This window comes from Perna viridis, chromosome 13 (assembly GCF_037379345.1).
Source record: "Perna viridis isolate PV_CMFRI_1.1 ecotype Kerala chromosome 13, ASM3737934v1, whole genome shotgun sequence".
NCBI classification, from domain to species: domain Eukaryota; kingdom Metazoa; phylum Mollusca; class Bivalvia; order Mytilida; family Mytilidae; genus Perna; species Perna viridis.
Genome location: NC_142457.1, coordinates 13,145,506 through 13,169,221, shown reverse-complemented (window position 1 = coordinate 13,169,221; position 23,716 = coordinate 13,145,506). Strand labels below are relative to the sequence as shown.

Below are 23,716 nucleotides of genomic sequence, written 5' to 3'. Positions count from 1 at the left end.
AGATGAAGAACTTTTTTAAAAGAAAATCTAACATAATATCATAAAAATGTTTCACTGAAAAGGTTGGTTTGGTGAGTGCAAAACGAAAGTGAAAGTAGGGAAAATGGCTATTTATAGTTCAAGACTACTTTTCTGTCCAATCTTCGTGGACTCACCCTATTTTCTTTGCGGGAAATTATTTTTTCACATGTCCTTAGAAATGCTACATAAGTGAAAGTTTTATTGAATCAATTTACATATTTTTTAAAAAATCCTAAAAATATGCACTTCACTATAGAAGTCTATGGGAAAATTAATACGATACTGAGACCTTATAATTAGGTATGAAGACTGATTTTGAGTTATCTATCTTTTTTTTCGCAAACAATGTATGATATACGTATATATAAGAATATAATAGACCGTAGGCATTCCTCCCTGGACAACTTTTTGAAGTTATTAATTCATGTATTTTAAACAAATTTCTGCCTGATTGCCACCCCCCCCCCCCAAAAAAAAAAAAAAAAAAAAAAAAATTAAATAAACAAATATATAATGAAATAAAATAAAATAAAATAGACATACCGTGAAAATGACGGAAATATTGTGAAAACTGAGAAAAGCACAGTTACAAAAAAATTATTGGAGACCATTCAAAAGGTCAGTTTTTAAGTATTTGAATGAGTGTATGGTTCATAGCTAACAAAAGTGATAATCCCCCCTCTAAATTGCTCCGATGAAATATCTCGAATTCGGAGATCACAACGGAACAGTAAAGTGTGGCAATTAATACCTTAAAGGACTTTTTTATTAGCAGGAAGGAATTTAAAGCTCTGATTTAATTTAACAAAATCCTATTCGTTTGCTTTCATATACTTTTAATAGTTTGTCATAGTTTTCCTTTCCTCTTTTGTCTACCCAACACTTGACTTTTTATGAGCAACTCGGTGGGTATTTCTAGAAAAGCAGAAGGCGCTTGCCCTACCGGTGCACCTGGTCCATGCTCCCAGTTTTTAGTGGAGTCCGAGTTGCTCATTTGCTTTTGTTACTTTGTATGTATAATTTTAGTAACTTTATGTTCTTTGTTGTGTATGTCTGTTTTCCATGTCTGGTCTTTGTCCCGGGATTACATTCTTTTGATTACTGTTGGAACCTTGGTTCCATTGATTACTCTTAAAACAGACATTGTATTCTATAAAATCCTTCTTCTTTACAGAAATAGAATATACATGTATCTACTTTATTTCTTTTCAATGGGATGAATCCAACCAAGGAATTCCGAACTGAAACTCTTCTATACATCACTTTGGATTAAACATATCCGTATTTTATCAGGCTTTACACCTATTGAAAAAATTCTCCAATGTAAAATGTTGGCACTTATGGTCTGCAAATTCAAAACTGGCAGCACAACCTATCATTCTTTCGTTTCATGAACAAAACTTGGAACATAAGTAGAAGTACCCTATTGACCTGAAATTGCCCAAAGATTGAGAGGCTGTCATTGTAAAAGTCAGGCAGATCCTATGATATGGTTGGTACAGGGTAAAGTTTATCCCACTAATTTTTTTTTTTTTGTTTCAATGTAATGTTTATATCACATGTATGTCAAACAATAAAAAAAATTCAAAGTGACAAAATGACAATGGGTGGCTCGGAAACAATTTTAAAGTTCCCTAACAAAGCATCCAAATTTTGAAAAAAATAAAGAGTTATCTCCCTTCTTCAATGACTCCTATGTAATTTTTTTCCCTTTTACCAATGCTGATAATCAAAAACCAACATTCAACTTTAAGAATGTTGGTTACACATGTGATATGAAATGGATGAAATTATTTTGAAAAACAAAATTTGTCATGTGCAACCCACTGCCTGGTTTTTTCATGGACACACTCTAAAAAATGATATGCACCTCTATGCTAACAACTTATTTGAAAAAGAAGTGGATATGGTGAAAAATCTAACCTCTGAACATTACCATTGTATGTGCTGTAAATCAAATATGAAGTCATTCTAAATTAATGTATTTTTATTACAACATGATTTATACAATATAAAATAAGATATATCACAGATTGCACTAGAAAAATTTGACCCCCTCACTATCATCGAACATCATTAGTTCAGCCTTTCCTTGTAGTTCTAATGTCTTAATAGCTCGTAATAATAACCACTTATCTAATCCATGAAATTCTGAAAAGAAAATAAGAAAGTCGACTCAGTAAGTAGCACTCCATCTAAGAATCCTGCAAAATGCATTTCATGGTTGGAAAGACTATATATTTTTATTTTTGATATTTTGTTGAAAATGCTGAAGTAAAAAGACAATAACATGTGGCTTTTCATATAATCCTGGTTCATAAGAAATATGAATTACATAGAATGTACAATAGAATTCAAATTTACAGGAGACAACTCTGTAAATAAGATTAAAATTCAATAGAAACTGTTGGATTTTCAATGTGAATTATCTCCTAACAGTGTAGCAGCAGACAGATTGGAATGAGCAATTATACATTTCATCATATAGCCCTATAAGGCAACATATTAACAAAAATAAAAATATGTAGCCATTTTGGAGGTGTATCACGTACAGAATTTACAGGATTCTTACATCTGCACCATGAAAACTGATTTATTCAACTCATAATTTTCCTTTCCTCCTCTGTCTACCCCGGATTTGACTTTTTATGAGCAACTCGGCGGGTATTTCTAGAAAAGCAGAGGACACTTACCCTACCGGTGCACCTCGTCCATGCTCCCAGGTTTTAGTGGAGTCCGAGTTGCTCCTTTGCTTTTGTTACTTTGTATGTATGATTTTAGTTACTCTATGTTCTTTTGTTGTGTATGTCTGTTTTCCATGTCTGGTCTTTGTCCCTGGGTTACATTCTTCTGATTACCGCTATAACCTTGGTTCCCTAGATTACTCTTTTACTAAGACTGCTACTTAATCACTAAAATATCTTGGCATGTTTATGATGTACTACTTGGCACTACATCTTGTTAATTCTACTTTATGACAATCCATATATTTGGTCCCAATTCATGAAAGTAATCAATACAATCCAAAACTTTGTGATTTTTTTTTTTTAAACATTGGTATTATGTATAGATTCACAATACATGAAGTGTAATTTGCAGTCCAATCTAATTAAAATTAGACCTATCAATTGTTCCATCCAGTCACTGCACGTAGGGTCTAACAACATTCTACTTTCTATTCAGACTACCTTCTCAGAAACCTCAGGTTTTTGCCTTTGAATAAAGCTTTCAAATTCATGACAGAAGAAATATGATGGGCTCATCAGAAAAGGTCATCTAAACAGAAAGCAGACTGTTTTTTTTTGTAAAATTCTAGCCGTACAAGCAGTGACTGAGTACAAAAATTGATAGGTTTAAATTGAATTGTATTGGTGTGCAGTCAATACTGATAGAAACTATGGAAAATTTGTAAAGGAGAGCACCTCTGTAGTAATTAAAAAAAAATAATTACATTATATAAACTTGTGTTCTTAACTTCCTTCTACATGAAATAAGGTGCTATACAATCTAGTTCCAACAAACAAAATACCAAAAAGCGTAAGAGCCCACCAAGGATAAGTTAAATGTTTTTACTTGACAAAAGCTATCGAGTTATTATGATTTGTAATTTTTTTTATTATTAGCTTGCAGGTGGTTTATTATAAATTCATTTTTTAAGTCAGAATTATCTTTTGTCAGCATGTTACAGATTTCTTGTTTTTATTCTGTCAGAGTTATTGTTTTTTTTTATAAGCTTGTGGTTTGTTTATTAGAAATTCGTTTTCTACGTCAGGATTATTATTTTTTTTTGTTAGCTTGTGGGAAGTTTACTAGAAGTTCATTTTCTATGTCAGAATTGTTCTTTTTATTAGCTCTATGGAGATTTATTAGATATTTATTTTCTATAAATATTTTTTATAAGCTTGTGGGAGATTTAATTGTAAAAAATTAATTTTTAACCCAAGTCTTTTTTTAAGTGAATTCCCTGTGGAGCTGTTAATAAATTTTCATTTGATATATCTTCACTTATTGATAGTGAATGTCTTTGTAAGTTCTTGTTCTTATTTCAAACTAAACACATGCTATTCAGGTTGCAACTATACTGCACACTGTTTCAGCTAGAATTTAAAAATAGAGAAGAAGAGGAGGAGTAAATAGATGTATTTACACTTGTGGACGCCATTGACGAAAATAATATATTTCCCATTGTTTTCTTACTAAATTGTCCTTCAACTTAAAGATCAATGACATCACAATTTCAAATCACATTACTTCAATGATGTCAAAAGGTTAATTGGAGATATATCTGGGGTCATTCAGAGGAAAATGACAAGTGTGAATTCATGTATTACACATGCCATCTTCTGTGCAGATTTTACCAATTTTGACAGGAGGCAATTTTGTGCTGCATACTTACTGTGGAAGTACTTTTATTTGTGAATGCCAATTTTTATGGATCAGGGAAGAAACAGAAGTTCGTGGATTCTTGAATTTGTTGTTTTAAAGTTTCAGTATTTACATTAAATGGGAATCTACTATTCGTTGGGAACCATATTTCGTGGTTTGGCCTACCCACGAAAACCATGAAAATTGGCATCCTACAAACAATAGTACTTTCACAGTATATTGTAATATACTGTAAATAATTACTGTAAACATATTAATTTTCACGTTTTACTAATTTTTGCTAATTTCGCAGTCAACAGAACAGGACAAAAAATACTTCCTGTGAAATGGATTTTATTTTTACACTATCCAATGCTAATCATTTTTTGAAGCTGCAAAAATTTATCCTTGCAAAAATTATGTTCACATGACATAATCCACGAAAATTAGCAACTGCGAAAATGAATCCATGAACAGTAAGCGAAAAGTTTAGAGCACTATACAATCTGCTTCAACCCATCATCATGTAACTATCATAAATGTCTATATCAAACCAGTACCATTTCAACTTCCCAGTTTTTCCCTTATTATTGCCATGTGTTATATGGACTTCCCTTTTGACAATATATTGCCAATAGTTTATCAGTTCAGTTACTTTGTTATTATCCTTCACAAACCCTTAGATTTGCAAATTGTTTTTAATACACGTAGTACATTTGAAACTTGAAGGAAAAAGGAATTTATTTGCAATGATTATTATTACAGAGATGGTTTGTCACTACAAATTTTATCTGAGCACTTTGAAAGTAGAGGGGGGAGCTGAGTCTTTGAAGGCCTGGTGTGGCACCTCTCTACTATTATGTAGCAAGGACATGGCTGCAGTTACTACATTTATCTTACCAGTGCCTTCTGAGTCTTCTCCATTATTCAATTCATATAATGTACACACTGTATTGTTCATAGCTTTAGATGATACCTGAAATAAAATACAATCGATGTTCAGCATTTGGAGTAATTCAGGAAGGGATTAAGTAGGTGTGTCTATGGAAGACTAGGGCAGTGGTGGCACATGCCAAATTTGTTTTAAACATGCATTAGAGACCACAAACTCATGCCTTCAAAGAAATGAATGTGGTTTATTATTAAGAATAAAATTAATTACATCGAAGCACTAGAAACTTTTAAACAAATGAAAATAACTCTTTGATCTGTTAATAATTTAGTTAATTTGTTATGGGACTTTGAACATTAATTCAAAGTCATCCACTTTAGATACAGAAAAAGATATGCTTTCTTTTACATTATAATAAGTTAAAAATTACATTAAAAATAAACAAACAAAAAAAGTCGGATAAATTTTACTCTGTACCACCCATCATAGCACCTGCCTGGTTTCTACATTGACAGTCTCTTAAATCAACAACACAATGGAGCTAAAAGCATATGATACAAGCATGCCACAACTTTCATTTCATTTCATTTCATTTCATTTTCATTAAAAAAACTGGAAATTGCTCATTGCCATTCATACCATATATCAACAGGGACTTTCTCTTGTTTTAAAGTTCTATAACTTCCTGAGTGGCCACTACACAGTCCAGAAAATAAAAAGGAAGCTCCTTTTTCAAAAAAAAAAAAAAGGTGAATTATATTCCTTCTTGTGTGTTTGTCAATTTTTTCACATACAAAATTAAAAAAAACAAATTTAATTCAGTTTAATGAAGATGGCTAGACTTCCCTTTTGGAATGTTGATAATAATCTCTATACATTTCCCTTGATCATATGATTAAGCAAGATCAATAAAAATGGGAATTCTTTAATAGCTTGAACTGTTAATTTTTTTTATCAACCTACCCATGAATAAATAATATTTCCCCATTCTTCAGGTGTCCTCCACATCAGTAAGCACTGCTTCTTTGTCTTAGGGTCTTTCCATTCAACATGACCTGGAAAAATAAAGGCATGTATTAATCAGTGTTAACTCAAAATGACATTTGTTTTATCTTCCATATTATTGTTGATTTTGTTATGGGTCAAATAGCATTATTTCTCAATTAAGATTGCAGATTGGACTTCACAGTTGACATAGAAGTGGCTGAAGCTAGGACATTTATGAAACCTGTAAGCATTTTCACAGAAAATAGTTCTATCCATGTTCATAAGTTTGAGTTCTCGATGTACACTGGATTTTTTGTACATTTTCATATCTTTCAAACAAGAGTTCAAATTGGAAGATTCATATTAGGAGACTTACAATACTTTAATACCAACATGTACATATACTGTGAAAGTACTTCATTTTGTGGATACCAATTTTTGTGGATTAAAGAAACACAAGTTCGTGGATTCTTGAATTTGTGGTTTTGATGTTTTGAGTATACAAATCATGGGAACTAAATTTTGTGGTTAGGCCTACCCATGAAGACCACGAAAACTTAAAATAGTACTTTCACAGTATGTGTGTGAATTAATTCATTTCCTGATCTAGGTTTTTTTTAATTCTGACTTCCAAATGAGGAACTTTTTTGTATAATGAATTGCCCTGGTAATTTCCATATAAGGGAATCATATCATAACCTAGATGTAAACGCAACAAACTATAGTTTCTCATTAGATATTCATTGACACAGTACACAAGCATTTTCACAGAATGTGAGTTAAGATTATCTAAATACATCATATTACGAATGCAACATAATAAATACATGTACCTCTTTTGCATAGTTCATCTAAAATTGTGTAAAGACCATCTGCAGATAATTTTCCTGTACTTTGTTAAGGGTTATAAACTTATATTTGATAATGTCCATTCATTTATTCATTAGGCCAAGAAAAAAACTACATCTGTTTAAGGTTACCCAACCTACATTATTTTTCTGCCTACCCTAGCACATTTCATTGTTTTTTTTTTTAATCCAATGTAACCTTAAACAGACATATTTTTTCTTGGCCTTAAAAGATCAAAAGATTTCTTATCAAACTTCTTAAATTTTTGTTTTAACTGTACTGTTCTTTTGTTTTTTTACTTTCTCTTTGTTCTGTTAAGTCCAATTAAAAATTGTATTAATGTTTATAATGATTTAATGCATGCTCTTAATGTTCTGTATATTACTATCAGAAGATTTCTTCAGTTGGTAAAAGTATCATATCCCTTTTGTGAAGTAACCAAATAAAAATGTTGAAAACTAAGGACTTCATATGTGTGTATCTTTAAAAAATCTAGAATGTCAGGAGTCTCAGGACATTTTCAACACTTTACAGGCTAGACTTCCTGAAAATTGTGAACTATCAGTCAGTCCCCATAGTGGGAGATTTCAAACTCTAATTTCAGAAACTATTCAGGACTTTTACCTAAAAAAAACCAATTAATTTGGTCTGACAGGCTTAAAAAATATGGAGTCAAAAGATTTCTACCAGACCACATTTTCAATCAGACATTTTATCCTACAAGATGTGAAAACTTGGCAGAGAGAACAAATTTTAATTGACTTGATCCAGAGAAAATAAAACAAACTTTACCCCAGATGTGATGAAATGACACAACATGAGGACTGATTTATTCATTAGATACTTGCATCCATGTAGGTATGAAACTCGCAAAAGTTACCAGGAGCATACATATGCAAATACACTATTGATCAAATATTGAAAGGATACTATCAATTTCTTATTAAAACAAAGTGGAGAATTCAATATTTCTGTAACATCAATGATGTAAGCTTTGTTCTGTTTATGGTAGTTGAGTATCAAATATACTATTGATTAAATATTGAAAGGATACTATCAATTTCCTTATTAAAACAGAGTGGAGAATTCAATATTTCTGTAACATCAATGCTGTAAGCTTTATTCTGTTTATGGTAGTTGAGTATCAATGAACACCATGCGTCAATCTGTTTCTTTCTTGTATCAGAGTTAGGCTGTATCCTGAAATGTTTGAAGACTATACTTGAAATTTTTACCTTCAAGTACATTTGTAGATATTAAATATGCTACAGCATACATGTATCAACGCATTAACTGCATGTTAAAACTGTACAAACACTTACTGGTACAACATACAAATGTATGAGTATACATCTATGAACACTATTGCTAGATGAACATTCCAACGTTTGATCACACAAGGAAATTAGTGAAGTTTAGCGTCTGAGCTATCATTTAAAACATTCTCATATTCTATAAATGTATAAATTTTCGTGGATGCCTATTTTCGCAGATTCTGTCAAATGAACATACTTGCTGGTATCATTTTTGCAGTTTCAAAAAATGATAAGCATTGTATAGTGAGTAAAATCAAATTCCATGGTTCTATTTTTTGCATTGTTTTGTCCACTGCAAAAATAGCAAAAATTAATACTATTACAGCACACAAATCAAGTGAAAGTACTTTTATTCATAGATACCAATTTTCGCGGTAGAGGAAAAAAATGATACCATTAGTTCACTGATTTTTAATTTCACAACTCCATCTCACAATTTTATGGGAAGTTACCTTTTCATTGGGAACCTATTTTCATGGTTTACAAAACCCATGAAAATTGATAGCCAATTGAAAAAATAATACTTTCACATTACATTACATGTAATTGACATTGGATGAACTGTTAGTATTAAAGTTTTTGATATTTCTATTTTTAAACTCCATTTTTTTTGGTCATGATGTAAAGGATGCTCTACCAACATTTCATGATTATCATATTGTTTGCACATGTACATAGTACATTGTATTGGTATTAGCAAAATTATAAGTAATAATTATAAAATAAACAACATGCAGTTCAGTAACGGAGGTAGACCTAGTGTAAGGGAAATAACTCTTGAAATCAGTTATATGTTTGTATTATATTCAATTTCATCAAAGCTTTTCAAGATTTCCTTTGAAACAGTATCAGTCCGAGTTACTTTGCAGCTTACCTAGGATTGATGTAAAATGGTGAATACAAACGTTCCACTGATTTGTAAGAGTTGTGTCCCTTACCCTAGGTCTACCTCCTTAAACTACTTGAACCAAGCAATTGTTTTCTTCAACCTCAAAACAAGAATAACTTGGGGCTTCATTTGTCATCTGTTGAAAAGTTTGTGATAACTAATGATTGACAGTGTTAGACAGATTTATATGAAGAGAAGAAGTAATAAAATAATAGGTGCACAATCCTTTCCTTCAAAATTCTCAACCACTAGCCTGAATAATAAAGGACTGTATAGGATTTAACTAGCCAGAAACAAGAAAAGTTCACATCATTTCACTAGCCTGAATCAATTTTTACTAGCCCTGGGCTTCACGTTAGTGGCTTAAGGCGAGCACTGGGTGCATATACTAACAAAGAGAAATCTTTGGACAACATAATGCAGGAAACATCAATTCTGGATAACATACAATGAGCAATTGTGTGCTACACAAAAGAACTCAAAAGTAACATACACACAGTAAAAAATTAGCAGAAGAAACTCCATTGAAGGAAAACCTTGATGAATTCATGTGCTCTAAACAATGAGGTCAAGTTGGGTGTAACAGGAAGATCACTTATGACTGATGGAGATGGTTGGTCATTTAAGAAAATGAAATTTGATATTGATTTATCAGGTGATGGTGACTAAATATACATGTATATCAAAGAACCTAAAAAAAACAATGAATTCAATGTACGGGCACCATCTTTTTTTTAATTAAGCAAAAGTTGAAGAGTCATAACTAGAAAGTTAGTGTATGAGTTTGAATTTTCACATGAAGTTGATAAAATATAATTAAATTTGCGTGAAATTATTAAGTTTGATTCCTTTACACTGCCTGCTGATAAAAATTAGCCAAATAACTTTATTACCATTCTCTGACAAGATTTAAAAAAAAATTCAAAGCAACATTTTTTACTTATTTGATCATGTTTTTTTTTACAGAATTGTACATGTATATACTTAGAAAAAAAAGTATTTTTCATACATATCTACCAGGGATGGGCACAATAACGTTCAATGGTAATAGATTATTAATCGATTACATTGGTTGTATTCATGTAATCAATTTATAATTAAATTACAAGTAATTGAAATCAATGTGGACTACAGACTACTTTCGATAACTTACTATGTTGTAATGGAAAACAATTGATTACAATTACTGAATACAATTACCCCAACCCTGCTACCTACTGAAAGCAAGGAGCTAGGATTGGGTAAGGGGATTCCCGAAATGAAATTTTTTTTTTAGTACGGCCTGTTACTATTTACATCAAGGTCATGATCTAAGGCATATTTCTGTATACCTGTAGTGTCATTCGTACAATGTAAAAGGCTTGATGGGATAGATGAGTTCCATCTTGGAAGGCTAATTTATACTTCGCTTGGTTGTCTCAGAGAGACATAAAAAATAATTTAAAATAAATGCTTCAGTAAACATCGTGACTATCTAGACTAGGGCTGAATAGGATGAAAATAGTCACTAGATCTTTGTTGATTTTGTGCTAAAACGTCATTTATAAACCTGAAGAGGAACACTGCAAATTACATTCCTAATTTTGCAGTACATTTTTGATGAAGCCTGTCTCACTGAGTGCATTGGAGGAGTTCATAAAAAAGAGGTGCACAATGGGCACCTATACTGGCTATAGGAATGTTTATATTGTTCATAAATTCAGTTACTTTGAAATTGAAGATAACTCGGGTAACTGTAAAATAATACAGATATATTGGTGATTTTAATGACAGAATTAATTGAATAGGAAAGGTGTCACATGAACAGCAAATTAAAATGAAGTAAGTAATTGACTAATTACGTGAAGAAAGGAGGAAAATTATACTGCCAGGGCCATTCCATCTTTTCTAAAAGTGTTCCTTATGTCTCATAAAAAATCACAAATGCTATAAAATAGTCTGAAGTCAAGTTTTACAAGAATTTCCATACTCATTAAGCTTAGTAATATTATCAATGATTTTACTGAAATTCCATTAAAAATGTTGAAACATTTTAATCTTCATTTTTTATGTTGTAAGCGGCAAGATTACCGACTGGTTTTCTTCGTAGTGTACATAAAGGGAATTTAACCCCAATAAACCGACACCCAGGTTTCTGACATATAAACTTCCGGTTCAAATTTTCTTGAGAAGAAAAATATATAGGTGTGTTTCGTAGATAAAAAAGGTTCTTTTCAGTACCCCAACTCAGTTATACATTGATTCTCATTAACAGTATGATCTTATTCTGAATAACAACGCTAACTGACCACTGTTTAATTGTCACCTTGACTCTGCTTCAACACAACGTCACAAGTTGGTCACGACAAGGCCAAGGGCTCGTGAGATCACTCAGGAATGGGGAATATTTAAATAATTTTTTCTTCACTCAGGGTTTATCATTAATTTCATAAAACATATTTTATTTGCCTAAAAAATGATGAAATGAATTTCTTAACATATTTTCCAATTTTGATTTTGTATTATGATTCCATACCTCCCTCTTTGGAAAAGTTGCCCATATGGGAGACAAATTTCTCCTTACTTAATCTCCCTCTTAGCAGGAGTATTGCACAAATTATGTTCTAAAAGGCGCATTAAATTGACATAAACACAACGTTTATTTAACATAATAATCATTGAGAAAGAATCAACAAATAATTAAGCCTTTTGTTGAACTAATTACTCTGATTTTGATTAGAAACCCTTAGAACGTATGAGATTATCATAGATTTTATATCTTTGTACTGGGATTACTGGCCAAATTATCCTTTTTTTCTCATTCAAAAGGTTAAAAGGTATGCAGTGTTCTTAATAAGTGCCGGCGATTTCGCGCTTACTTTGACATTGGCGCCGGCTATTTTGTTGCTAAAAAAATTCAATTGAAAAAAAATGAGTGGTTATTTCACGTTTCATACATTAAAAATTTGGTCAGAAACCTTTCGGTCGTGGTGTTTATCGTAATGCAGATTAGTTACCTTGATAAGTTCATTTTTTTTTGTCGTTATCAGCAGTACAAATAAACAAACTTTAATCATGGTTAATTTGGCGCTTTTTTAATGGATGTGATACGTGATATCATAGCCCAGACCTGTATAAGAACGTATGTGTACATTGTACCTCGAATATAGAACATATTTGAAGAGAATTTTATTTGGTTAAGTATAGACTAAAACCCAAAATAAAATGTGTTTTGAAAAGTCATGCCATGGAATAGCTGCAAGAGCAAAGTCATTAAATATTGAAGTGTGCTATGGTAAGAGAAAAATCATTATCAAACATTATCTGGTAGTGTATAAAAAATGAAAAAAAAAAAGAAATTAGCATCTAAACTTTGATTAAAACTTTAGTTATTCAAGCACACTGTCAGGATAGTGATGTGATTAAAAATAATAATAGAGAAATGTAGTGAATTCTTCCAGACTTAGCCACTTTGACTAGTGTTAAAGGAGTTACTTTATTGTGGCTGTCATTTAGTAAAACACTTGAATGACATCCTACGTTTGACTGTTTGGCCATCCCTATCTTAGAAAAGATATGATTCGATTTGTATCTAATCTAAAAAGCTAGCAGAAGTTTTCCAAGACTAGTTTGGTTCTCAATTGCATTTACAAAGTATATGAAAATCGAGCTGCTCTGATGTTCTTTAAGGTACCGAATGAAGGTACAAGGTGGAGATTGATGCTTTTTCTGCCCATAATTATAGTGGACACAGTTGTTAATACAACCATATACATTTTGTATATAATAATGTAATACACTTCAAACAATTCCCACTTTGTATGTGATTTATCATCATGGTACCCTAACCAGCTATCAAGTTGAATTTGTTTGTGTAGTTTCTCAATTTACATGTACATGTATTTTCCTCAATTCAAATAATATGAGGCAAGTGTAACCTACAATGTATTAGGGGATAAACTACAAAGTCATGAACTAGATTATGCTTGATTGTAAGAAATGACACTTTTGGAATAAAAGAAAGTATAAGGAGAATGGATATGGTGTATATGTCAAAGAGACAACAACCCCACCAGGATGAAAAATGTCAGAACATTTTTATTTTACTAATTTGTCAAGTTACATATACAATGTACATGTACATTGTATGAACTTTTGATCTTGATTCTAATATTTAAGAGTCCAACCATGGAAAATTCTGGTTCAAGGAAATTTGTCTCTACTACATGTAAGTGAACTGATTGCCATGCAGGACAGGGTTTGACACTTACTGTTCTAACTAGGAAGCCTATAGATTAATTTGGTAGTCCTCTGAATTATTATACAGACCTGTCTTTGGGACTAATACAATTTTACAAATAAATTTAAGTAGATCAAAGCTCTACAAATGAAAAATTTGAGGTAATCCTCCATCAAATTAGGTAGGCACAGGACTGTATGAGGTCTTGCCAGGTCAATGTGTCTTCCATTTTTGCATTTATTTAAATTCTCCTGAAATTTCTAATTTGTTGAACTTTTTTTTTTGAGGTTGTCAAGATTAGTTGAGGCATCTACATGTATGATTTTTTTTATGGATATCCTTATTAACATGTACATAAATCAAGATGATAATTTGACTCCAGTAGTTTTTTTTTTTAATTTGGATTCCAAGACATCTTAGATGTGTATGTGGCTGAAATCAATCTAATTGAAGGTTACCCTGAGTATATACACTGTATGTGTGCATGTATTTACTAATGTGTTTTTTTTACAATTACCTCAGTCCTGTACATATAGGGAGTTTCCACTGGTTTCTCCATCATTAAATTTTGAAGAATTGTAGCACAAGTTTAATGTAAGTGTAACAAAAGTGATTAACAGGTATCATAAAAAATATTATAATTGTTAATACTTAAAGCTCAGTATCATTAGTAACTACATTCTACATGTAACTGAATAAATTTTGTTTGACACAGAACTATGTTAAAGTCCTTGCAACCACATCCTGGGCAGAAACCTTATTCTAGACTTCGATAGGGAGAAGTTTGAGTAAATTCTGTTTGAAAAATAACAATATTAGCAATCTATAACAAAAACTTTTTCCTGTCAAGGACGAATCAGAGAAGTGAGATTTTGCTCTTTTCTCCCTCTAGATAAGACCCTGTGTAAAACTTTTAGGTTTATTAACTGCACATATTTCTTTTATTATGTCACTTGTTCATGTTGTAAGATACATGTACATGTACCACATACATGTAGTTTTGTTTTTTTTTCTTCGCAGGCATGATTACACTGTCAAAGAAACTTAAACAGCAGAGTACAACTGGTAAAAAAGAAAATGAAGAAAACAAAAGAATTTCAATTAGAGATAAATTACTGGTCAAAGGTGAGATATAATTCCATTCAAGCTGAGTAATATGGTACATGTAGGTCGGCAAAGATTAAAGTAAACTATGGTTACAAACCATGCAAAAATTTCCAATAAAACTTACGCTGATATCACAACCAATTGTAAGCTGATAAGCTTAACCCAGCGGCATCACTATGTGCGTTTGAAAAAAAAAAAAAAAAAACGTTAACATGATGATAAATTAACAAAATGGCTGTCAAACCGTCCCCTTCTATAGGCTTATATGATTACAAAATCTTACAATTACCATCTATGTTACATGTATTAGAAATGATATAATTCATATCTGTTAGGAAAAGAACATTGTATTCATACGAATATTATACTTTATGACTTATAGAATATGAACAAAAGTTTTTTGTTCTTAATTAAAGATTTACACATTCATAACATGTAGCAATATTTACTCTAATAATACTGGTACTTTTTAAAACAACATATAAAATAAAAAAACTTATATTTTGAGTTTTATTTACTTACTCTTTTTTCAAATGTGGAAAAAACATCATTGATGCATGAAAGATATAGCCTTATGTTCATACATCATTACATGCGTAGAACAAGTATGGACATAGCATTTAATTATATATGTATTGTCAATGTTATCCATCTTAAATAATTGGAACAAGGAAAATCAGGGGAAAGGGGGTGTTTTGGTGTGGCTTGAAATATGGATTAAGTATTTTCTTTATACTGTTACAGAAGTGCAAGAAATGGAAGAAAATATGCCAAAAACTTGTAAAGTGAACTTTGAAGATCCCAACACACTTCATAAATTTTCGTTGATTATTACACCTGATGAGGGTTTCTGGCATGGAGGAAAATTTAAATTCACAATAAATATACCTGATGAATATAATATACTGGTAGGTATGAAGTAAAAAAAGTTATGGAGGATAAATTCCATTGTAAAAAAAAAAAATTATATCATTCACTCAGTTCAGGGGTTCAGGTACATGTAAATGTTAGTCCAAAGTTCAAGATTCTAAATTACGGAGTTGCGACCTTCATGTAAGTCCTGACCTTTGACCCATTTTAATTGACACTTATGTAATTGTGGACTAACAGTTTTCCTTAAACTTTTGAAACTTGAGAAAGTCATGAACTGTCTACTCTTGAAAGGCAACATTAAAACCTGATGTATTTCAGTTGTTGAGAGTAAACATTACAGTGATTGGGATTCATATTTTTAAAACAGCCGGTTTTCTAATGCAGTAAAATTATTTGCAATTCTAAAACAAATTTCTGTTTATAATGGGACAATACCAGCTGGATGTGGTAAATGGCACATGGTCTTAATCATTGATTGTCCTGTGCTTATCTCAATTTTAAAATCTTGATTTTTAATATTGAAATCTCAAATTTCAAATTCAGAGAAAAATTAAAAAAAACCACTACAACAAAAGACAATAAAAAAGACACAACAAACAATATTTAGGAATTGAAACAGAAAGCAAACATTCTGAAAACTTAAACGTAGGTGCCTCATGGAGCATAGACATACATGTAATCCGTGTTAACTTTATGAACCAACAGATTTATGTCCAGCTTTAAGCTAGCCATTTTGTGTTAGTCTCCTTGTTGAAGGTTGACATGTGCACATGGTATTATATACATTGTATATATTTTTTTCACCTTTGTCTCATTGACATTTTCTTTTTACAACTTTGCTAATCTTTCTAGCCACCTGTAGTCACATGTCAAACCAGAATATGGCACCCAAATATAGATGAAGAGGGAGAAGTCTGCCTTAGTCTATTACGGCCAAGTTCATATGACAGTTTAGGTATGTTCTACAAAACATGCAACAATACCTTTTGAAATGAGCCTTATAGATCATTAGTTATATAAGGCCAAATACAATTATACATCTGTTTCCTGTTACATGTCAGAAAAAAATTTTATTTTATTTTATTTTATTTACTTATTTTTTTCTAAATTTTATACAAAACATCTTCAAAAACATTTTATTAACCATCTGGACTTTGTGGAAATTGAAAATTGACTATCTTCTGTAAATTGTCAGGTCTTTTGGTGGTACTTTTTGTTGTTTGTTATTTGAAAATTAGTCAGTTGAGGGTCCAGGCATGAGTCCATTGGGTAACAGGAAACAGAGGTATAATTATATTTGGCCTAAGATGACATATTTGAAGACATGAGGATTAGTAATTCACAAATAGATATGAAGACATGAACTGCAAAAGTATTAAATTTTCACCATTTTGGCAGTGGAAAAAAAAATTCAAAAATAGTACCCAAGAAATTGGTATTTAACAATGTACAAATACCCAACATTTTTTGAATCAGTGAAAATTGATACCCACAGATATGTTCAATTGACAGAATCCGTGTAATATAAGCCACTGTGAAAATTAATGTGTTTACACGAACTCACACTGGATTGACTCGCAGATGATATTATGAATATGGAGGACATTGGAGGTGACACTGTTGACGTAAACAATATTTGTCAAGACTTCCTAAATAGCTGAAAATTGAACACTATAAAATATCTTTATGAAAAAAGCTGCTTGTACTGAAACGTTGTATGAATCTGAAGTAAAAGGTAATGTCTTTCTGATTCTTAAAAAGTGCAGACATCTCAGACTTGTTGACACATTACCCCACATTTGGACTGTGACCTTAAAAGATTTTGTCATACAGAAAACAAAAATACTAGTCGTGTGTTTTCATGTTTTCAACTTCAGTCACCTGACTTACTTGAGAAACAACAAATTTACTAACCTCAGAAAAATGTGATGTTTCACGAAAAGTTAAGTGATCAGGATGGACTTAAGTTTATTTTTTTACAACTGGACTATTGGCCAGTTTTTTAGAACACAGTTTATCTTTATTTTTCAGGTTGGGCACCCACTAGGAGATTAAAAGATGTTATATGGGGATTAAATTCATTATTTTCAGTAAGTAATAGGCTCTTCCTTTTAAGTTTTTCTTCATCTGTATTCATTCATCAATTTTATGTACTTGTACACATATCTTCAATATTTTAAATTTTTTCAGTATCCTGTTAAAGCTGTCTTTAAACCTATTTATTGTAAAAAGGAATACTAGAAAAATAAGGGTTAGCAATACATGTACTTCAAAATCATGGTTCAATTCCTCACAAACTTCTGCACCTAATTTCATGAAACTTTGTGGGTAGTTTTGACATAATATGAAGTTGTGCATATTACCAGGAATTTATGGTTCTCTTAATTTTGTGGGATTTATACCCCTTTTAACTTTGGAAATTGGATTGGGAGACATATGTTTTTGAAGGCAATAACAAACTTTTGATTCTTTAGGATGATATATCCAGGGATCAAAATTCAGAATTTTTTCATTAACTTAATTCAGCAAGTCCTGAAAATTGACACTTGCTATATGTAAGTTTTTTGGGTTATTTCTGGACTTTACCTATATGTGATACAGAATTCTACTAGCAAAATTTAGCAAGTGGACATAATTTCTACTAGCAGTTTCAAATTTCAACTTGCATTTAGAAAGTATTTCCCCCTAAGGAGGTAGACCTTGGGTAAGGGACACAACTCTTTCAAATCATTGGAATGTTTGTATTCACAATTTTACATCAATCTCATGTAAGCATCTAAGTAACTGAGACTGCTTTCATTCTGTTTCAATTGGAAGCTTGATAGGCTCTGGTGAACTTGAATATGATACCATATATCATTAATTTCAGGAGTTAAGTCCATTACCCTAAGTCTACCTCCCTAAATTTGATCACAGATATCATGTATCTATATGTCTTCTCTTTGTAGGATCTATTAAACTTTGATGACCCTTTAAATGTGGATGCAGCAGACCACTATAGCAGGAATAAGGTAAGGCTTTCATGGAAGAGATCTTCACTGACATACTGCCCAAATACAATTTGTTATTTTTTGTACTGTCAACTGCTAGTTCTGTCAGTGCATGACTTCCTTGTGAATACTCTAAAATTGACATCCATCAATTATTTTTTATCAAACTTGATACAGTCGAACTTCAATGTGTCGAACTCGGATTAGTCGAAATCTCGGATAACTCGAACTGATTACAAAGTCCAAGCAAAACTCCCCTTACTCTAATACAATTTTACCTCGGATCACTTGAACTTTGATGAATCGAAACCTTGGATAACTCGAGGTAATCAATCAGTCCCCTCAATAGGACTTCAAGGTTAATTAACCCTGATGTCTCGAAGTCAACTAATTAGTTGGAAAACTGATATCTTTATTACAAACCATGATCGAAGTGTGTTTTAACATCAATTAGCGTGGCTTTTAAAATGAATTTGTTGACACTCTTTATGGTTTGATTTGTTTATTTAATTAATTAAAAATTGCGCTTGTTGTTGAAAGAAACGAATTGTATAAATAACACGTCAGAATTTATACTAACAGTGATATTGGATATTTTGATAAAAAATTTAATAAAAAAAAACATGAATTGTAATGGTATCTGACTACTTAATGAAACATCAAACAGATGACAGTAAGGGTATTTCAACGACTACATTTGTTTTGCTAGTAAATTTGAAATTTTATCATAATTATTTAGAGCACATGGTTTGACAATACTCCTGATTGTGGATCAAACAAAGCAGCATGTTATGAACTATTACGTTTTTGATGTAGAAAAAATAAAAAAGAAATTTCACTAAAACACTTGGTGCTGTTAAGTATTTCAAACATGATATACAATATACAAAAAAAAATATCTTCAGATATGAAACACAAGACATTACGAAGTACCATGTAAATTGAAGTACATGTATATATACAAGCACAAAAAATGATGTAAATACAGAAACAATCATTGACCAAACTACTAGTATTTCCGGTTTATCCTCGACCTCGGATTACTTGAAACTCGGATAACTCGGACATTTTTGCATGGTTCCTTCAACATGACTTAACGAGGTTCAACTGTACATGCATTGTACATAAATTGTGGAAAAATTTTGAATCCTAATGTTTTCCATAAACAGATGTCAAGGTCCAAGGGACAACTTAACATTCCTGAAAATCCTGGTGAACATTTCATTATAAACATGATTAAGTACATGCTATGGTGTTGTGCATTGGGTTTTCCTTATTGAGATAGTTATTGGGTGTAAGACAAGCCATATGTGCAACCTAAGTCCAATTAAACTAACCAAATGGTCATCTGGGCAAAGCTGGTTGACCATAGTTTCATCCTTTCAGAACATTTCTATTCAAATTACGGAGGACTAGACAGTGCCTTCTTGTTGATTGTTGTTTGTTTCATTTATATATTACTTCCTTGGTAGTTTTCTCACGGGAAAAAATAATGGATATGGTGAAACCCAACATATGCACCAAAATATAATCTTAATACAATATTGTAAATATTTTCAGAGATCACCTAAAGGTCTTCAACAATTGTAAACTCACCTTTAAGTAAGCTCTGAAAGGCCCTGTCAACAAAGTAATAAAATCCATAGTAATAGAACGATGAAATTTGTTCAAATTCAAACTTAAAGTAATATATCTACACAAAGGAACATTAATGACCAATATGTTCGGACTTTTGACATCTGTAGTTGGGTTAAACTACATGTAGTTTTATAAGGCCTTTATCAGTCCCTTAAGATTTAAAAATGAAGTGAAGTGAACAAACACACACACCATAAAATTCCCTCAATAATACATCTAATACTGTCTTGAAAATACCTCAACATACACCATATAGTCAAAATGAGATATCCACTAAGAGAATGCTAGCAGTTACTTAAAGCTAGCTCAGAACATATTAAAGAATGATAATACCATCAAAACTACCTGTCATTGACATTTTCTCCGCATTTGTCCTTTTTTTTTTTTACTGAAATAGCATTTATAAGATCTAACTGGTCACTCTTTTTCCAGGAATCATTCAAGACCAAAGTGAAGGAATATATAACAATGTATGCAACCAGATAGTAATAGATGCATTTAACTTAGATTCATTCATGGAAAAACCATGTGTTCAGTTCTCATGACCTAATTTGTGGAGTTCCTTCAAGGTGTCAAGGAGATAATTTCACCTCTTGAGTTCTGATTCCTTGTTGAGGATACTGGTATCCCGTTTAGTTTTCATCCATGTGAAAGAAGGTATAAGAGAAGTAACCAGTTAAGGATGCCGCTGCCATGGTTGATTTGATGTGATATTTTTGCTAGACATACCACCACCATTTTAAGGAAGGCTTCTGAAAATGCTTGCTCAGTGTATTTGTGAACATAATGGTTACTTAATGAACCTCTGTGTGTATATTTTTAATTTTTCTGTCCAGGACAGAAAATAGTATGATATTGTTTGTCAATTGATATATCTGTTTTGTCTACATGTTTATACCTCTGCAAGCTTAAGTTATAGAAATCATCCCGTCTATTTGTCTATATACAGTGAAACTTGCCTCAACTGAACTGAAAATCTGTCTAAACCATACACTTTGTAGAGTCCCTTTTTTTGCACCTTGACAAACCAAACACCTGTCTAAACCAAACAAATTTTAAAATCCAAAATGGGTTTCCTTTAGACATTTTTCACTCTATCTTGTGAACTATTCATGATCTATATATTTCTTTGGTTGAAACTTAATATACATGTAAGATTCATGTTGAACAATCGTATGAAGATACTTTTTTTTTTACATTACTGTTAAATACCGGTACTGACAAGGGAGATAATCTTAATCATGATTTTAATATGATCAGCCAAAGTGGAGGAGGATAATCTAACTTTAGCCACATGTAAATCACAATTTATATTTCTAGTTACAATATTTAAGTGTCAGTATCTGTAAGAATCAGGCAGTGGGTGAAACATGATATGACAAAAATTAATTTGACTATTTTCACCATCAGAATCAAGGAAAATAGACAAGATTTTACATATCATGCTGGCCCATTGAGTTACAATTTCATTGAAATATACTAAAAATGACCATTTCAAGGGCAGATAACTCATATTCTAACATTCTATTGAGAAATTTCTGAGCAAAGCCAATGATGCAGAGATAAAATAATGGTCTTTTCAAATAGAGAAGGTATCCTTGAGTGATATTTTATTATGAGATCGGTGGGGTTTTGACATGCATGTTTCTGATTTTTCCCATTTTGCCTGATTCTTACAAACACTTACACTTAAGGTATGTGATGCAGGTGTTTATCTCTTTTTCATAGTTTTGATCAGAAACTGATTGTGTCTTTTTATTACAATACACAACAGTTGATGATAATTGAACATTGAGATTGTTTCTATACCACCATTGTAAAGAGTCCTCTTAATAAAATAAAATGTAAGTCTTCTGGTGTCATTTGTTTGCTATTATTGCCAGTATGTATCATTTATAATTTCTTAATACTGTATGAAACTTGAAATTGAAGATAGAAATTGAAGTATGTCTTGCCAAACAAAATAACATTATGGTATATAACAATTATTTAATCTCTGGTCTCAATTTCACAAAAAGTCATAAGTGTCAAGTTGATTGTAAGTAATGACGTCATAAATTAAAATAGCATTGTGACGTCATGATTTATGATCAATTTCACACTTACGACTTTTTGTGAAACTGACGCCAGGATTTTTATATACATTAACTTGGTTTTGTTGATTTAAAGATAATCAAAATTAAATATGGCGATAAACTCACTTTAGCTTGTTTAAATTTGGGTCAAAAAGACTTAAGCATTTAGATACATTAAAACCTGCCTAAACTGAACCCTGTAAAATCTGAAAACATCTCTAAACCATTATCAAAGTGCAAAGAGATTTGGTTTAGAGAGGTTTCACTGCAGTTCTTTGATATGAGATGATCCATATTTATATATTAGGTAATGCTAGCTTACTTGTTAGTAATTAAACTTTTCCCCTAAATCATAATACAGTGCCAATATTGCATTTTAACCAAATTAAATTTAAGATAATCAAAATAAAAAAGAGCTATGGTGAATGAATGAATTTCTGAATCTCTGATATTGAACACTTTGATACATATACATGTAAAATTCAGATACTGTCCATATTTAAAGTGATTCATGATGAAGAAAAACCCACCAAACAAATATTGCTTTTTCGATCTACATATGCTATATTCTTACAGTTGGCCCTTTTCAGATCTGTAATTTTGAGATAATTATTCATTTATCTCCTACTAAAATCAAACAAAATCAAGAACGATAACTCTTGCAAAGTGCTAATTTCATGTACAATATATATAACTTTTATCTCCAAATGAAAAACTATGACTGGTTATGCAGTTTGTAACTTATTCTGAATATGAAATAAAAGTGAATTCTGTGGGTTTTTGACATGCATGAATCATCTTCTGATTTTTTACAAGACTGCTACATAAAATACATGTACAATGTATTATTTTAGTCATAAAACTTAAGTTTGAAGGATTTGTTGTCATCATTTTGATTTGGAAAGTTCAAATTTGAATGTGTATAATGTATAAATGAGAAAATTGCTTGATTACACAGTAAAGGCACACGAACTGTTTATTTTTCTTATTATTATTCATGACATCTGTCTTGGAATTTTTATACTGCTTGCACATGGATTTGGTGTAAATAGGAATCATACTGTCCAACTGTTGGTCTATCCACATATCTTTGATGAAATTTGATCGGAAGATTATGTTAATGTGTTTGAAGGAAGTTAATAGTTGTCCAGTATCTGCAAAAGGAAACAACTCAACTTCTGAGTGCTGCATGTTTTAAAGACCTCAAAGGCACAATTTCTCCTTAAATGGATTTCGTAGGAAGGTTGGACATCACAAGTAGATGTGCATGGTGTATAATAGCTAATGTGAGATCAAAGCAGGGCTCGACAATCAGACCTTAGGGTTAAACATCATGTTAAGTCTACTGGAATTGACTGCAGATTTATTTATTGTCCCCAGCTGTTACATAGAAGGGGACATAGAAATATCAGTGTCTGGCCATTCGTCTGGACACACTTGTAGATGCAACTCCTCAGACACCACTTGATGGATTTTGTTCATATTTTGCATAATT

General features: G+C 31.5%; 2 protein-coding genes across 3 annotated transcripts; one reads left to right on the top strand and one right to left on the bottom strand.

Annotated features, from left to right (window-relative positions):
• Positions 1-1,990: 1,990 nt before the first annotated feature.
• LOC148599644 (vacuolar protein-sorting-associated protein 25-like) lies at positions 1,991-11,313 on the bottom strand. The gene is made up of 6 exons (XM_088559289.1): positions 11,161-11,313; positions 8,169-8,314; positions 7,099-7,152; positions 6,242-6,333; positions 5,287-5,362; positions 1,991-2,172 (listed from the first exon to the last, which is right to left on the bottom strand). The coding sequence occupies exons 1-6, from the start codon at positions 11,199-11,201 to the stop codon at positions 2,060-2,062; spliced, it is 522 nt and encodes a 173-aa protein (XP_088415415.1). The 5' UTR covers positions 11,202-11,313; the 3' UTR covers positions 1,991-2,059.
• A 59-nt stretch (positions 11,314-11,372) lies between these two features.
• On the top strand, positions 11,373-23,198 carry LOC148599643 (NEDD8-conjugating enzyme UBE2F-like). 2 transcript variants are annotated; one of them, XM_088559288.1, is made up of 7 exons: positions 11,373-11,503; positions 14,559-14,663; positions 15,390-15,553; positions 16,371-16,473; positions 17,550-17,608; positions 18,467-18,529; positions 20,579-23,198. In XM_088559288.1, the coding sequence occupies exons 2-7, from the start codon at positions 14,561-14,563 to the stop codon at positions 20,630-20,632; spliced, it is 546 nt and encodes a 181-aa protein (XP_088415414.1). In that variant the 5' UTR covers positions 11,373-11,503; positions 14,559-14,560; the 3' UTR covers positions 20,633-23,198. The 2 variants fall into 2 exon arrangements, with proteins under 2 accessions (XP_088415414.1, XP_088415413.1); XM_088559287.1 differs by lacking the exon at positions 11,373-11,503 and adding an exon at positions 11,648-12,593.
• The last annotated feature ends 518 nt before the right edge of the window (positions 23,199-23,716 follow it).